The following is a 17359-nucleotide window of genomic DNA, read 5'->3' on the forward strand; positions in this document are numbered from 1 at the left end:
GGGCCAACAAAGAAATCATACAGGGCATAAAAAATGTATGGAGACAAATGCAAATGAAAACACAATGTTCCCAATTCTTTGGGATGCAGCAACAGCAGTCGAACAGGGAGGTTTATAACAATACAGGCCTACCTCAAGAAGCAAGAAAAACCTCAAATAATCTAACCTAACAAAAACAATAGAACAGATCAACAAAACGAGGAGCTGGTTCTTTGAAAAGATTAACAGAATTGATAAGACTCTAGTCAGACTCATCCAAAAAGAAAGAGAGAGAGAGATAACACAAAATCAGAAAGGAAAGAAGAAATAACACCACCACCACCACAGAAATACAAAGGATGGTAAGATAACATTATGAAAAAATATATGCAAACCAACTGGACAATCTAGAAGAAATGGATAAATTCCTAGAAATATCTAGCCCACCAAAATGGAAACAAGAAGAAATAGAAAATTTGAACAGTGGGATTACCAGCAATGAAATTGAATCAGTAATCAAAAAATTCCCAACAAACAAAAGTCCAGCACCAGATGGCTTTGCAGGGGAATTTTACCAAACATTTAAAGAAGAGTTAACACCTATTTTTATCAAACTATTCCAAAAGAAGAAGAGCAAGAAAAACTTCCAAATTCATTCATTGAAGCCAGTATTACTCTGATACCAAAATCAGATAAGGATACCACAAAAAAAGGATAATTGTAGGCCAATATCACTGATGAACATAGATGCAAAAATCCTCAACAAGTATTAGCAAACCAAATGCAACAATACATTTAAAAAATGATTCACCACAGTCAAGTGGGATTTATTCCTGGGATGCCAGGGTGGTTCAATATTTGCAAATCAATTAACATGATATATCACATCAATAAGAACAAGGATAAAAACCATATGATTATTTCAATAGAAGCAGAAAAAGCACTTGACAAAGTACAACATCCATTCATGATAAATACCCTCAATAAAGTAGGCTTAGAAGGAACATACCTCAATACAATAAAGGCCTTCTATGAAAAACCCACAGCTGACATTAAACATGATACTCAATAGTGGGAAACTGAGAGCTTTTCCTTTAAGGTCAGAAACAAGACAAAGATGTCCACTCTCACCACTTTTATTCAACACAATACTAGAAGTTCTAGCCATAGCAATTGACAACAAAAAGAAATAAAAGGTATCCACATCGGTAAAGAAGAAATAAAACTTTCACTATTTTCAGATGACATGATACTTTATATAGAAAACCCTAAAAATTCCATCAAAAAACTAGAACTGACAAATGAATTCAGTAAGGTCAAAGGATACGAAATCCATGAACAGAAACCTGTTGCATCTCTATACACTAACAATGAAACAGCAGAAAGAGAAATTAATAAAACAGTCCCATTGACAATTGCACCAAAAATAAACTTAGATATCTAGAAATAAACTTAACCAAAGAGGTGAAAGGATCTGTACTCTGAAAACTATAAAAGACTGATGAAAGAAATTGAAGATAACATAAAGAAATGAAAGACATTCCATATTCATGGATTGAAAGAACAAATATTGTTGAAATGTCCATGTTATCCCCAGAAATCTACAGATGTAATGAAATCCCTATCAAAATACCACCAGCATTTTTCACAGAGCTAGAAGAAACAATCCTCAAATTTGTATGGAACCATCAAAGACTCTAATTGCCAACAAAATCTTGGGAAAAAAACAAAACAAAACAAAACTGGAGATATCATAATTCCAAATTTTAAGTTTTACTACAAAGCTGTAATAATCAAAACAGTGTGGTACTGGAACACAAATAGACACATAGATCAATGGAACAGAATAGACAGTGCAAAAATAAACTCATGATTATATAGTCAATTAGTCTTTGACAAAGGAGGCAAGAATAAGCAATGGGAAAATGACAGTCTCTATGACAAACGGTGCTGGGAAAACTGGACAGCTACATGCAAAAGAATGAAACTTGACCACTTTCTTACACCATACACACAAAAATAAACTCAAATTGGATTAAACACCTAAATGTGAGACCTGAAAACATTAAAATCTTAGAGGGGAACATAGGCAGTGATCTCTCTGACAGTGCAGTAACAGCATGTTTCTAGATATGTCTCTTGAGGCAAGGAAAATAAAAGCAAAATAAACTATTTGGACTACATCAAAATAAAAAGCTTCTGCACAGCAATGAAAAAAAAACCTAAAAGATAATATAATGAATGGGAGAAGATATTTGCAAATGACATATCCAATAAAGAGTTATCATCTAAAATGTATAAAGAACTGATACAACACAACACTCCAACACCAAACAATCTAATTAAAAACAGGTAGAAGATATGAATAGACATTTCTTCAAGGAAGACATACAGAGGGCCAAAAGATACATGAAATGATATTCAACATCACTTATCATCAGGGAAATGCAAATCAAAACCATAGTAAAATATTATCTCACATTTGTCAGAATGGCTAAAGTAAAAAACACAAATAAGTGTTGATGAGGACATGGAGAAATAGACATACCTGGGCACTGTTGGTGGGAATGCAAACTGCTGCAGCTGCTATGGAAGACAATATGGAGATTTCTCAAAAAATTAAAAAAAGAACTACCCTATGATCAAGCAGTCTCTGTACTGGGTATTTACCCAAAGAATACAAAAACACTAATTCAAAGGGATACATGCACTGCTATGTTTATTCCAGCATTATTTATAATAGCCAAATTATGAAAACAGCCCAACTGTCTATTGATAGATGAATAAATTAAAAAAGATAAGGTACACATATACAATTAAACAGTATTTAGCCATAAAAAAGAATGAAATCTTGCCATTTGCAATAACATGGATGGAGCCAGAGAATACAATGCTAAGCAGAATAAGTCAGTCAGAGAAAGACGAACACCATATGATTTCACTCATATGTGGCATTTAAGAAACAAAACAGAGGGGGATAAAGAGACTAAATAACAGAATCTTAACTATAGAGAACAAACAAACGGATATCAGAGGGGAGGTGTGTGGTGGTGGTGGGAGTGTAATAGGTGAAGGGGATTAAGAGTACACTGATTTTGACGAGCACTGAGTAATATATGGAATTGTTGAATCACTATATTATACACCTGAAATGAATATAATACTGTCTGTTAACTACACTGGAATGTAAATTTTAAAAAACAGAGGTTAAAGCACAAAAGCAGTAATATCAGTTACATCCATAAGAATCAGTCAAGGGATTCACAAAATAAAAGGATATAATGTATGATACCGTATACATAAAACATGCATGGGGTTAGTAAGCATTTAGAGCTTTTAGTATCAGTTCAAAGTTAAGCGACCATCAACTTTACATAGATTGGTATATGCTTAGGATATTATATATAAACCTAACAGTAACCACAAATCAAAAATCTATAACAGATAAAAAATAAACAGAAAGGAATCCAAGCATATTACAAAAAAAACCCCATCAAACCACAAAAGAAGAGAGCAAGAGAAGAAAGTAACAAAGAACTAAAAAAAACAACCCTAAAGCAAGTAACAAAATGGCAGTAAGTACATATCTGTCAATAATTACTTTCAATGTAAATGGACCAAAAGCTGCAATCAAAGGCATAGGGTGACTGCATGGATGAAAAAGCAAGACCCATCTATATACTGCCTATAAGAGACTCATTTCAGATCTAAAGACACATGCAAATTGAAAATGAAAGTATGGAAAAACTTTTATCATGCAAATGGAAGTGAAAAGAAAGCTGGGGTAACAATATTATATCAGACAAAATAGACCTTAGGAAAAAAAAAAAGACAAAGAAGGACAATACATAATCATAAAGGGAACAATCCAACAAGAAGATATAATGACTGTAAATGTTTATGCACCCAACACAAAAGCACCAAAATACATAAAGCAACTATTAAGGAACATAAAAGAAGAAACGTATATATAGCAATAGAATAATAGTAAGCAACCTAAACATCCTACTTAAGCAATGGAGACATCATCCACATAGAAAATCAACAAGAAACAGTGACTTTTAATGACACATTGGACCAGATGCAACTAACAGATATATACAGAACATTTTATCCTAAAACATCCTTTGCAAGTGCACATGGAACATTTTCCAGAATAGATCACATTAGGCCACAGTCTCAACATATTTGAAAAGATTGAAATCATATCATACATCTTTCTGACCACATGTTATGAAACTAGAAATCAACCACAAGAAAAAATATGGAAAGAACACAAATACATGGACATTAATTAACACGCTACAAAGCAATGAATGAGTCAACAAAGAAATCAAAGAGGAAATCAAAATATACATCAAGGCAAATGAAAATGAGAACACAATGGTCCAAAATCTTTGGGATGCAGAAGAAGCTGTTCTAAAAGGGAAAATAATAGCAATACAGGCCTACCTGGAGAAGTAAGAAAAATCTCAAACAACATAACCTTACACCTAAAGGACCTAGAAAAAGAAGAACAAACAAAACCCAAAGTCAATGTTAGGAAATAATGAAGATTAGAAGAGAAATAAATGAAATCAAAACTAAAAAACAACAGATCAATGAAACCAGGAGCTGGTTCTTTGAAATGTCAACAAAATTGATAAATCTTTAGCCAGACTCATCAAAATTAAGAGAGAGAGAGAACTCAAAACTAAAACTGAAAGAGGAGAAATAACAACACAGAGATACAAAGGATTATAGGACAATATTGCAAAAAAGTATATGCCAACAAATTGGACAACCTAGAAGAAATAAATAAAGTCTTAGAACAGTATAAACTTCCAAAACTGAATCAGGGAGAAATAAAAAATTTGAACACAGAAATTACTAACAATGATATTGATTCACTAATCAAAAACTTTTCAACAAACATAAGTCCAGGACCAGACGGCTTCACAAGGGAATTCTACCAAACATTTAATGAAGAGGTAATATCTATTCTTCTCAAATTCCAAAAATAGAAGAGGAAGGAAAGCTTCCAAATTCATTCCAGGAAGTCAGTATTACCCTGATACCAAAACCAGATAATGACAGTATGGAAAAAAACCCTAAAACTACAGGCCAATTTCTCTGATGAACATAGATGCAAAAATTCTGAACAAAATATTAACAAATGGAATACAATAATACATTTAAATAATCACTCACCACAATAAAGTGGAATTTATTCCTGGGATGCAAGGTGGTTCAATATTTGCAAATCAATTGACACCACACATCACATTAATAAGAAAAAGGAGAAAAACCATATGATCAACACATGCAGAAAAAGCATTTGATAAAGTACAGTATCTATTCATGATAAAAAAAACTGTCAACAAATTAAGTTTAGAGAAACATATTTCAACATAATAAAGGCCATATATGAAAAACCCATAGCTAACATCATACTCAATGGTGAAATGCTGAGAACTTTCCCTCTAAATTCAGGAACTAGACAAGGATGTCCACATTCACCACTTTTATTCAACAAAGTGCTAGTAGTCCTAGCCACAGCGATCAGACAACAAAAAGAAATAAAAGGTATCTAAATCAGTAAAGAAGAAGTCAAACATTCACTATTTGCAGATGACATGATACTATGTATAGAAAATGCTAAAGATACCACCAAAAAACTACCAGAACTGATAAATTAATTCAATAAAGTCACAGGATACAATGTTAATATCATAAATCAGTTGCATTTCTACACACTAATAATGAAGTAGCAGAAAGAGAAATTAAGAAAACTATCCCATTTACAATTACACCAAAAACAATACCTGGAAATAAACTTAACCAAGGAGGTGAAAGATCTGTACTCTGAAAACTGTAAAACATTGATGAAAGAAATTGAAGATGACATAAGAACCAATATTGTTAAAATGTCCCTACTACCCAGTAACCAAGACCATCTGCAGATTAATGCAATCCCTATCAAACTACCAACAGCATTTTTCACAAAACTAGAACAAATAATCCAAAAATTTGTATGGAACCAAAGAAGACCTTGAATAGCCAAAGCAATCTTGAAAAACAAAGACAAAACTAGAGGTATCACAATCCTAGATTTCAAGGTAGTAATCAAAACAGTATGACTGGCACAAAAATGAACATATAGATCAGTAGAACAGAGTAGAAGGCCCAGAAATAAACCCACACTTTTAAGATCAATTCATCTACAACAAAGGAAGTAAGAATATCCAATGGGAGAAAGGCAGTCTCTTCAACAAATGAGGTTGGGAAAACTGGACAACTACATGCAAAAGAATGAAACAGGACCACTTTCTTATACCATATACAAAAACTCAATATAGATTAAATACCTAAATATAAGACCTGAAACCATGAAATTCCTGGAAGAAAACATAGGCAGTAATTTCTTTGATATCAGCCATAGAAACATTTTTCTTGTATGTCTCCTATGGTTAGGGAAACAAAAGCAAAATTAAGCTAATGGGACTACACCAAAATAAAAAGATTTTGCACAGCAACAGAAACCATCAGCAAAACAAAAGCACAACCTACTGAATGTGAGAAGATATTTACAAATGATATATCTGATAAAGCATTAGAATATAAAGAATTCTACCATATAAAGAATTTATACAACTCAACCCCAAAAGAAACAAATAATCCAATTTAAAAATGGGCAGAGGAGATGAAGAGAAGTTTTTCCAAAGAAGATATATACATAGCCAACAGACACATGAAAAGATGCTCAACATTACTCACCATCAGAAAACTGCAAATCAAAACCACAAGGGAAATCATGCCTTTCAGAATGGCTAACATAAAAAACACAAAAAAATAACAAGTGTTGGTAAGGATGTGAAGAAAACAAATCCTGCTGCACTGGTGGTAGGAATGCAAACTGGTACAACTACTGTGGAAAACAGTTTGGAGGTTTTACAAAAAATTAAAAATAGAATTCTTATATGAAACAGCAATTCCACTAGTGGGTATTTACCTAAAGAATATAAAAACACTAATTTGAAAAGATATGCACCCTTATGTTTCTTGCATTATTTACAATAGCCAAGATATGGAAGCAACTCAAGTACACACTGATAGAAAAATGGATAGAGAAGATATGATACACACACCCCATTGGAATGTTACTCAGCCATAAAAAAGAATGAAATGTTATCATTTGCAACAATATGAAGAGATCTAGAGAGTATAATGCTAAGGAAAATAAGTCAGTCAGAGAAAGACAAATACCATATGATTTCACTCATTATTTTTAAGAAACAAATGAACAACAAAAAAAGAAACAACAACAAAAACAGACTCTTGAGAACAAACTGAAGACTACCAGAGGGGAGGGTATGAGGGGATGGGTGAAATTGGTGAAGGAGATTAAGAGTACACTAGCCTATGGGGCACCTGGGTGGCTCAGTCGGTTAAGGGTCCAACTTCAGCTCAGGTCATGATCTCATGGTTCATGGGTTCAAGCCCCGCATTGGGCTCTGTGCAGACAGCTTGGAGCCTGGAGCCTGCTTCAGATTCTGCGACTCCCTCTCTCTCTGCCCATCCCCCATTCATGCTCTGTCTCACTTTCTCAAAAATAAATAAACATTAAAACCTAGTCTTAAAAAAAAAAGAGTACACTTGCCTAGATGGGCACTGAGTAATATATAAAATTGTTGAATATAACACTGTATGTTAATTATACTTGAATTTTAAAAAAGAACAGAACCAATTTTTGTAAGTCTCTGATTTAAATCTGATGTCAATTTTGCTATTTTTGCAGTTTCTACAGTTTTATGTGGTTTCCTAACTTTCATGCTACTAAAGAGGCCCTTACATAGTTTTTTGAGTAAGTTAGAAAGGTAGGTAAGTTAGGAGGTGTCTCGGGAATTAGTATGAAATCTGTTATTATCTTTATTTATAGTGTAACCATAAAAATAAATAAATAAGCAGTTATCAGATGATATTAAAATTAATAGATGTTCTATAAGCCCAGAGAATCACATGCTGTTGCATCTGAAAATATTAGAATTGAAAAATAAGAGTATATTAATAACAAAAGGCTAAACATAAATAACTGTAAAGACCCTGAAAACTGGGTAGACAGGAATAATTTAGAGAGTAACAAAGATTTGGGAAATCAGAGAACTATCAACTGGTGATATTGTTATCTAGTGAAAAGGGGGAAAAGCTGGAAAATAAAACTTAGCAAATATGAACTGAATATGTGTTTTTTGGTTTTTTCTTAAGGTTCATAAACAAAAACACATTTACATCAAAAGTGCTTCTTTTTCATTTTAATTAAAACAAAATGGTTCTAACAAGATGAAATTTGGTTGCTGACTTCTATCACATAAAAGGACAGATCTCCAAACCATTTTGTTAACTGGAGAAATGATATTATGACTGTTGATCTTACATATCATTCTGGACTTTTAACATTTGGATAATATCACAAATGAGTGAACACTTTTCAATGTTTTCTTTTAATTTCTTTTTTTGCCGCATTCTATAATCTGGGATTGCATCATTTATATGAACTAAGTCTGCTGAAACCATTCGAGGACTTGTAAATTTTCCATTGTAGTTTTCTCGTCGTTTGTTAACCTCTGGAGCAGTATTCAGTCTTGCAAAGTGTTTTAACTGATTATGGCTATCATTTGGGCTCTTTCCTAAAAGCCTTGCTCTTGATTTTGCTTGTTCAACATGCTTAAATGAGCTCACAGGTATATCCTCAAATCTATCCGAACAATCCTAAATATTAAAATAAAAGATCAGGTTGGTAAGTTAGTTTTCTTAAAAGAACATTTTAAATTTATAAGAACTACAGTTTGTAATATCAACAGTTAAAGACAAAGAATGAGAGCACCAAATATTTTATAGGCAGCCCCCAAAATCAGATCCTACACCCAATGCCTCCTATTAAATACTATCATAGAAACCATGCTTTAAAAAAAAGTGTCATTATTTCAAAGGATCTGTTTTCCTTTTTTCTTTTTTAAGAGAGAGAGAGAGAGAGAGCACACACATGCAGGCTGGGGAGGGGCAGAGAGATAGAGAGAATCTTAAACAGACTCCATACTCAGTACACTCAGCACAGAGACCCATGCGGGACTTGATCTCATGGCCCTGGGATCATGGCCTGAGCCAAAGTCAAGAGTTAGATGTTTAACTGACTGAGCCACCCAGGCACCCCAGATCTGTTACTTTAAAAGCGATTGAAAATATAAAGCCAGAAACAAGGAAAACTTAGGAGAACTGTCTTTAGGGTTCAGACTTTTAGACAAAGCCAGTCAGCCAGAAGAACTCTATTATTCTTCTCCAAAACAAAATTTCCCCAATCCCAAATATAAGTCATGAACTCATACTTTATATTATCCAGGGTTTCATTCTTTTTTAAAAAGTAATAAACATCTTCTTTAATATACATTCACACATACATAAAGAGCCTGGGATATAAAGATATAGTCATACCATTTATATTAAAGTAAAAAAATTATGTACATTCTGAAAGTAAACAAGTAAAACATTTAGGAAAATAACTGGAAGAATACACACCAACTTTTTAAAATGATGGTTAAGGTGGTGGGATTATGGGCTTTGTTTTCCTTTTATCTTTTTTCAAATGTATATACTATGGCTATATTTTATAATAAACATGTAATAACCTACAATTATCCCTAAGAGGGAATGGAACTATTAGTCATTCCTAAACTAGTATAAACTAGTTTCCTCTGCAGTTTGAACATCTTGTCCCTTAACGCTTTGCAGAGATGGCCACACCAAAGGAATAAGATACTCTGATTTGGAGACAAGGTGGGAATGAATTAATAGAATTGGAGGGTGAGAAGAGGTTGTGCAGGACTGAGAAGAATTGAGGCAGTAAGAAAGAGATTTACAGAAAAGGAGGTATAAAGAGTATAAAGACAAATTCTATCTACTTTACAATTTTGCCTGGGTTTGAAGAAGGCAAGGAAACATTCTTCCTCTCCCCTCTTATGTTACGGGGAGCAATTAGGTAAGCCACATTATTAAGGGAATTTCTGCTACTTTGGTGAGTAATATATAATTCTTGCTTCACAGATTAGATAACGGATACTAGAATACCAGTGGAAGGGCATGGACACCCACACAACTGGTTATTTTCTGGATGCTCCTACAACTCAATTTCTCTGTCTTCCATTTTGATTCCTTTGAGAGATTCTCAGATTTTAGAAAAGAATCAGATGAACAAGTCTTTCTGATGATCTGATAACGCCCTCCTACCACTCAAGTCTCTGTTGTCAACTTCACTAGAGAGAAAACTTTAGGCACTTTGGTTTAACAGAGGAAAGTAAAGATAACTCTACCTCTCTTGCCCACTCTTAGGATAAAGTTTCTGAGACCCTGTATGATCTCATATAATAAAAACACAATTTCTTCTGTTTGGAAAAGTGACATTAAAGATTCCATTTGTCCAAAGGAACTTCAGAAAGTCTTTACTTTCCCCAAATTATGGACGCATCTTCTACTTCCTTTTTCTAGTAGGTACATATGCTCACTCAATGCTAAATTACCAACTTTAGACAGAAAAGAGAAATCCAAAGTTGGTATAAGCTAAATTGATAATATATGCCCAGCGACTAGTTTTATTATTTACTAAAGCTAAATATTTGCTTTGCTATGGAAAGCAAATTCAAAGCAACTGTTATAAATCTATTTTCTCATTCAAAGGATTATGCACATCAAATTATGTAATATGATTTTGGGATTTATGGGTTCTCCCAATTGTGTGTCATGCCTGTCTATATATACTAACAGAGAAGAGCAGCAGTCCAGAAAATTAAAGTCCCTTCTATTTCTAGATTTTAACTTTGCTTCAGAATGGTTTGTATAAAGTCTGGTAGCAGTTTTACCTTCCTAATTGTTTTATGTTAATATTATAAATAGATTTGAATTCTCAAATTTCTCAGCACATAAGATAGCAGAAGGGCAGTGGTAATAGAAGAGAGTAGAAGTTAAATTAAAATTTTTCCACTCATAATCCAATAGATTGTAAATTTTGCATATCCTAATGCTTATCACAATAACTGACACATAATATCTTTGTTTACTGAAACAAAGATAATTCAGTAATCTGAAAAATATATACTTATATTTGCATGAAAACAAAATCCCAGCTATGTTTGCATAGTATACAGCCACTGCCAATAATTGTATAGGTTGTGCCTGTACAGCAGCCCCTGGCTGAGGCGTTAAGTCACGGCTGAAATCCAGCCAGTTTTCCATAGACAGGGCTATGTGCTTTGGCTCTAGATGCTCAGTCTACAGTCTTCCCTGAGGAGAGGGTGCCTTTCTAATTCATGCTCCAGAGGGAGTACCCTTTATCTATTTTATACTAAGGCACTGAGTCCCCTGATTTTGTGACCGCATTTTTAATTGGGTAAGGTGAAATCTGAATGTCGGAAGAAATTTTTTTTTTAATTTGAAGGTCTGTATATCTTGGGGGTTATCTATGAAGGTTATATACACACTTGCATACAGATATATATGCCCTAACATAGATTATTTACAATTCTTGCCAAATACAAAAGTAGTAGACTTAGAAAAACAGTATTACATGTATAGTTCTTCTTGCAGTCCAATGAAGCAATGTCCTTGGAACAGATTTCCTTAGAATTCTCGCGGTGGGCAGTGTGGTTGGTAGTATCCTAACTAGTTTGCTAAATGACTTCTTTTGTTTGTTGACATGGTCTCTTTCTTTTCGGACCTTGGCCTTTAGATTTTCTCTCTTTAATACTGCTGGGAAGAGGGATGGTTTTGAGTTTTTCTCAGCTTCCACAACTTTATATTTAAACGACTGTAATTCAGGGAATTTGGCACATTTTTCATTGCAAATTCCATTTGTCTTTAGAGAAAGAGTTTGTATTTTTTTGTATTGTGCAAATGTTACTAAATGTTTTTTATTATTATTATTATTTCCTTTCAATCTCTGAAAATACTGGTCTTCTAACTTTGATTTCTCCCCAGCCTCTAAATTGAAATGAGTTAAAGTGTTAGTCTGCCTGGAAGGAAAAGTGTATCTGTATATATATTCTTCATTTTCATCTCGCATTTTGCAATTAGGAATTCTTGGATATGGTGACAGTACTGTTTCAAGTTTTTCTTGTGCCATCAATTTATAGATGTTATTATGCTCTTTTTTTTCAAGAGACTTCGTTTTTAGTGTCTTTTCAAAGCAAGCATTTGACTGAGCTGTTTTTGATTTACCACTCCAACTATGCGGGTCTTGAACTTCTGTTTTAAAGTCACAATTTTCTGCTCGAAGAAGCTGCATAAAACCATGTTCATTCCTTTGTTTCTTAAGTACTGTATCTGTAAGTCTTTCTGATGACTTATTTAATGGAATTGCTTGGGTATTTTTGTTGAAAGAAGGTTGTACTTTAATTAATTTCAGTGTTTTGGCTCCTTCTTTAGGACAGTAGCTTTTCTGTTCCTCAATTATTGATGGATTTTCCTTAATATTCTGTAAGGAAAAATATTCTTTTTCTTTCTCTTTGGTCAGTTCTGTTTCTATAAGTCTATCCTCAGGAACTTTTTGTAAAGTGGTTTTTTGAACAATTTTTGAATATTTATTTTGCTTTTCTGAAATCTCCATAAATTGATTTTCTTTTCTAAAAGATAATTCTGGTGATATACATTTTAATGGTATGGATCTAGTATTGATCAAATTTATATGCTGGTTGATCCCCTCTAATTGACTTTCAGTTATTAGTCCTGATTTTGAAAGTTTTTCTATAAAAAGACTCTGGAGGTGTTTGCTTAAATCAGCTTTTAGATTTAATACTTCATTTTCTGATAAACCTATAAGATAGTTTTGTAGAGATTTACTTAAAGGATATTTCATGTGTATGTCAAGTCTTTCACCAAAACTCCCTCTTGAAATGTCTTGTACTAACTCATGAAAAGATTTTGAGGCACTTCTAGATCTTAGAGAAGACATGTTTGAGTGTATAGTCTCAGATTCTGTCTCTTTAAATAAACTGCTTTCTGAAAGGTTTTTTAGGAAATAGTTTTGGAGAATTTCATTTAAAAAAGATCTTAGCTTTATTTCCAAATGTTTATCTATGAAATGATGATTAAAATTACTTACAAAAGACATGATTTCTTTCACAGTTTCTGAATATTTTTCTAGAAAAATATTCTGCCCTTTTGGTTCTGCTTTCTCATTCATCAAATATAGATTGTGATAGATTTTTGGTAAGTCTTCTTTAGTGATGTGTCCAGATTCTGAAAGTCTTTCTACAAGGTAATGTTGGATATGTTTACTTAGTTCAGATTTTAAATTTTTTATTTCTGACTCTGAGAGTTCTTCTAGAAATACACACAGCTTTGGATTCAAAATAGGCTTACTGTCTAATTTATCTGCTTTATCAAAATTCTCTTTGATTTCTTCAAGGTCTTCTGTATTATTTGGAAAAGGATGCTGGATTAATCTTTCTAATTCTTTTTCTGGTTGTCTTCTTTCAGACTGATTATATTTGAAAAAAATATTAAACATATGTTTTAAAAAGGATTTTAACATTATTACATCTGAATCATTAAGTTTACCCATTAATGAGTTACTTAAATTTTCTAAAGTAGAATTCAGATCATTTTCTTCTCTATCAAACCTCTGACTGTTATTTAGCGTATCTGTTTTTTTATCTGGTGTTAACTGATATTTTGAATCTTGTAGGGGTATGTTTTGGCTTTCATCCACATATCCGACTCTATTAAAAGAAGTAGTTTCTTTGGGAATGATGAGTATATTCTGCTCTGAAACAGGTTCTGTTTTACTTTGGGTTTCTGAACAATCCTCTGTGGAATACTTTGGCTCTTCTTCAGCAAATGCTGTCTCTGTATCTAGCATGGAACTCTTTTGATATTCCTTATTTAATTCTATCACTTTGATTATCCCAGATTCTAAAAGACTATCTACAGGAAATGCTTGTATTATCTGGCTTATAACAGATTTGGCCTGTGGCAATTCTATTTCATCATCATTTTCTTCATAGCGAAGTAGAATGTTTGAAGATAAACTCTCCCAAGCAGTGGGTAATTGATTCTGCAAATTTATTGGTATCTCACTCGATTCTTTCACTCCCATTTCCAACTCTGAGAAGATAGGTGCAGTGAATATTTGCTTTATAACATAATCATGTACAATGCTACTTACACCTGGTTGGGAACTAGACACTTCAATTTTTGAATTTTTCTTTTTGAAATTATTTTTTTTAATTGGAAAATCAATCTCACCAGATTCCAAGTGTTTTTCAGAGACAAATTCCCTTTCTACCTCTGGAGAATTTCTTGGTTCACCTACTGAAAGTGAATCTGCAGGAATATCTTTAATTTTTTGTCTTAAAAGAGACTTTGAACTTACAATGTATTTTTCTGAAAGCAAGCTATTTAAATCTTGAACTTTTTCAAATACTTTGTTTTCCACACTAGTTGGTGGTTCATCATGAACATGTAAAAGTGGAGAACTAAGACTTTTCTTTCTTGTTTCAGTGTCCATAGGAACCTTTGGTTTAGAAAATAATTCATCTGATAGGTCTTGCAGATTTTTACCTAAAATTGACTTGAGCATCACTGATTGTTTTAAATTTTCTAGGTGGGAAGTAAGACTTAATGATTTTGAGAGGCGACATGTATTTACATTTCCAGTCATTGATGATTCTCCTTCAAAGTTTGGTAGAGATACATTTGGTAGTCTTTCTTTTAACTTATTCTTACTATCTAAAGTCGTTAGTGTGGTCATAGTGGGATCACGGGCGAAATTACTCTTAGTGTCTAAAGTCTTTATTGTAATGAAATCAGGATCACAGGCTAACTTAGTCTTAGTGGCTAAAGTCTTTACTGTGGTGTTACCAGGATCACATGGCCAGGTTTTATGAGTAGGTCTTGCAGTTTTTGAATATGTTGGGTAAGGAGGATCTTGGTCTTCATGCTCTATAACCTCTGTACTTAAAATGTTTCTGCATCTGGACATATCTTGGTCTTTCCTTTTTCTGACTGACATTTTGTTGTTTATATTCCTTAGAAAAGGATCAAAACCATTCTTAAAGTTGAATTTCTGGAGCTGTAATATTAAAAATAAAAGGTAAGAAATTCTATAGTATTTATTTGAGTTTATAATAAATTTTCTAGTTAAATTCTCTAAGAAATCTGTCAAGTTATCTACTCATCCACCTACCTTCTATAAAGAGAAAACTATTTTAAAATATTTGAAATTGGAGTGATGAAAATTTTAATGCAAATTTTAAAATTCATAATTCTGATACTATTTTGTGTCCAAGAGCTTTTCTGCTACCTAGAATATTTTAAAATACTTAAACAGCATTCATACATAGTTTTTTTAAAAACTTAATTTCCAGTGTTACCTGCACTTATTTAGACAATGGCTAACATCAGGATCTAAGTCCTATCCATAGAAATACTTACCATTTTAGTAGCAATATAGAACATTTTTATAATGCAAAGCAAGTAGTAGATATCCCATTAAAAGTATCATAAATATTTTATAAAGACTAACTTGGGAGCATATATCATCTGCTTTTAAGTCTGAGAATTTCAACAATGATGATGAGTTCCACCCACTCCTCAGCATATCACAGTAGAGTTTTGCTTTTTGATGAAAGGCCTTTCAGAAATGGTTAAGAGAGAGCAGTACAAAAAAAATTCTGGATTACAGTGAAATTCCAGTGTAATATCCACGAGCAGTTTTGTAGCTCTGGGAATCAAGTTAGTCTATCATGAAATAGTCTTTGGAATGCAGTCTCTTATTCCAATTTTGCCAAACATATTCTTGTGTTTGTTAATATAACATATATTATCCAGTCGAAAAAGGCAAAATGTGAAATAATCAGCCTAATATTTTAGTTTATTTCAACTTAGTAGTTTAAGCTTTATTGTAATGGAAACAATTTATTATATCTATTTTTCAAAAGCTAGTTGATATCCAGGTGATAGCATAAGAATCCCCTGGGTCTTCCTGAGAAATATAGATTCCCAGACTCCATTCCAAGATTTAGTTTCATCAGGTCAGAGGTAGGACCTGAGAACATGTATTTTTTCAAAGATAGCCAGATGCTTCTAATAGGTAGTCTGGTTTAGGAACCATTGAATTATATAAAGTATTAGAGAAAACTAGTATTTAAATATAATTGTTATTGGGATAGGATAATTCGGGACTCACCTGATATTTTGGTTTGAATTCTATATATTCTGGTCTGAAAGATGGTGAAATATATTCCTTTGGTGAAAAAATCACCTTATAAAAAGAGAAATTTTAATTTTAGAATGCTTGTTATGCAAGGATATTTCCCAAGATAATTTTATTCTTTCAATAGTTATTAAAGATATAACAATTTAAAACCTAAATAAGTATTTTTCTTATAACTACTATAATTTACTTTGCCAATTATCAAAGAAATCTATACATATATAATACATTTGCATATATAATCTTAGCTTCCTTGATAGTATATTCAGCCTAGTGAATTTATAAAATCAAAACAATACAGAGCAACGTCAAGCAGAAACCAAAATAGAAAAGAAATAGAATTATCAGAACAAATGTAATCTCATTTTAAAAGGTTGTAAAATGCTTTAGATAATAAATGGCATTTGATATGATATTGGGATATATAGCACTTTCAATGATTCTTTAACCTCTAATTGCTAAATAGGTACTTAACGCTGACTAAGGAAACACTTGGTGCTAGATCAGGGTGTATAGGAGCAGGTATAGAATCACAGAACCACTGAATTTTTGTAGATGAAAGGTGCTTTAGAGATGTTCCAGTCCTCCCCATTTTATACAAGATCTGAAGTTGAAGTTGGTTGCCCCAAGTTACCCAGATGATTAGTAGCCTAAATCTTAGGTGTCCTAAATTTTCCATCACACAATCAAGACTGCAGTAATGTGCATCCATACTGACAACTCATCTAGAGAAAACTTGACACCATCACTCTGAGAGTACATAGTACTACAAGCCACTTGCTGATAAACTATCTCCTTTAGACAGAATGTTCATATATACCAAGTTAATTAAAATAACATTTCAATGAATGATGTTTCCATCTGTAACATTTTTGGTTTATGTGTTAATATTAAGCAGTTAATAACACAACTTTATTCCTAAATTTTCAGCACCTTACCACTTTTGCTATTTTTAATTGCCTTAACACATTGACTAAATTATTTCTACAAGTTTCTCAATATTCCCCATTATGGTTTCTCCCTTTCAGACAAATGTGTCTAACTCTGAGTTCTTGAAATATATCTCAGACTTTTCCACACCTGTTCTTTTGCTTTTTTCTTTGCTTGAATTTCCCTTAAAAAGTTTAAATTCTAACATTT

The 17359-nt window shown here is 32.7% G+C and overlaps 1 protein-coding gene across 11 annotated transcripts in view; it reads right to left on the reverse strand.

The window, feature by feature from the left end:
- Positions 1–8235: 8235 nt before the first annotated feature.
- Positions 8236–17359, reverse strand: part of C2CD6 (C2 calcium dependent domain containing 6) — a 169325-nt gene continuing 160201 nt past the window's right edge. For 4 of the 11 annotated variants that reach the window (XM_053215562.1, XM_027053414.2, XM_027053441.2 and 1 more), the window contains 3 exons: positions 16193–16267; positions 11573–15076; positions 8237–8727 (listed from right to left, as the gene is read on the reverse strand). In XM_053215562.1, the coding sequence (XP_053071537.1) occupies positions 8389–8727; positions 11573–15076; positions 16193–16267 (3918 nt within the window). In that variant the 3' untranslated portion in view covers positions 8237–8388. Of the gene's footprint in view, positions 8728–11572; positions 15077–16192; positions 16268–17359 lie in introns of all 11 variants that reach the window. The other 7 variants (XM_027053407.2, XM_027053431.2, XM_027053424.2 and 4 more) reach the window with 5 other exon arrangements.

The sequence above is a fragment of the Acinonyx jubatus genome, chromosome C1 (assembly GCF_027475565.1).
Source record: "Acinonyx jubatus isolate Ajub_Pintada_27869175 chromosome C1, VMU_Ajub_asm_v1.0, whole genome shotgun sequence".
Lineage (NCBI taxonomy): Eukaryota > Metazoa > Chordata > Mammalia > Carnivora > Felidae > Acinonyx > Acinonyx jubatus.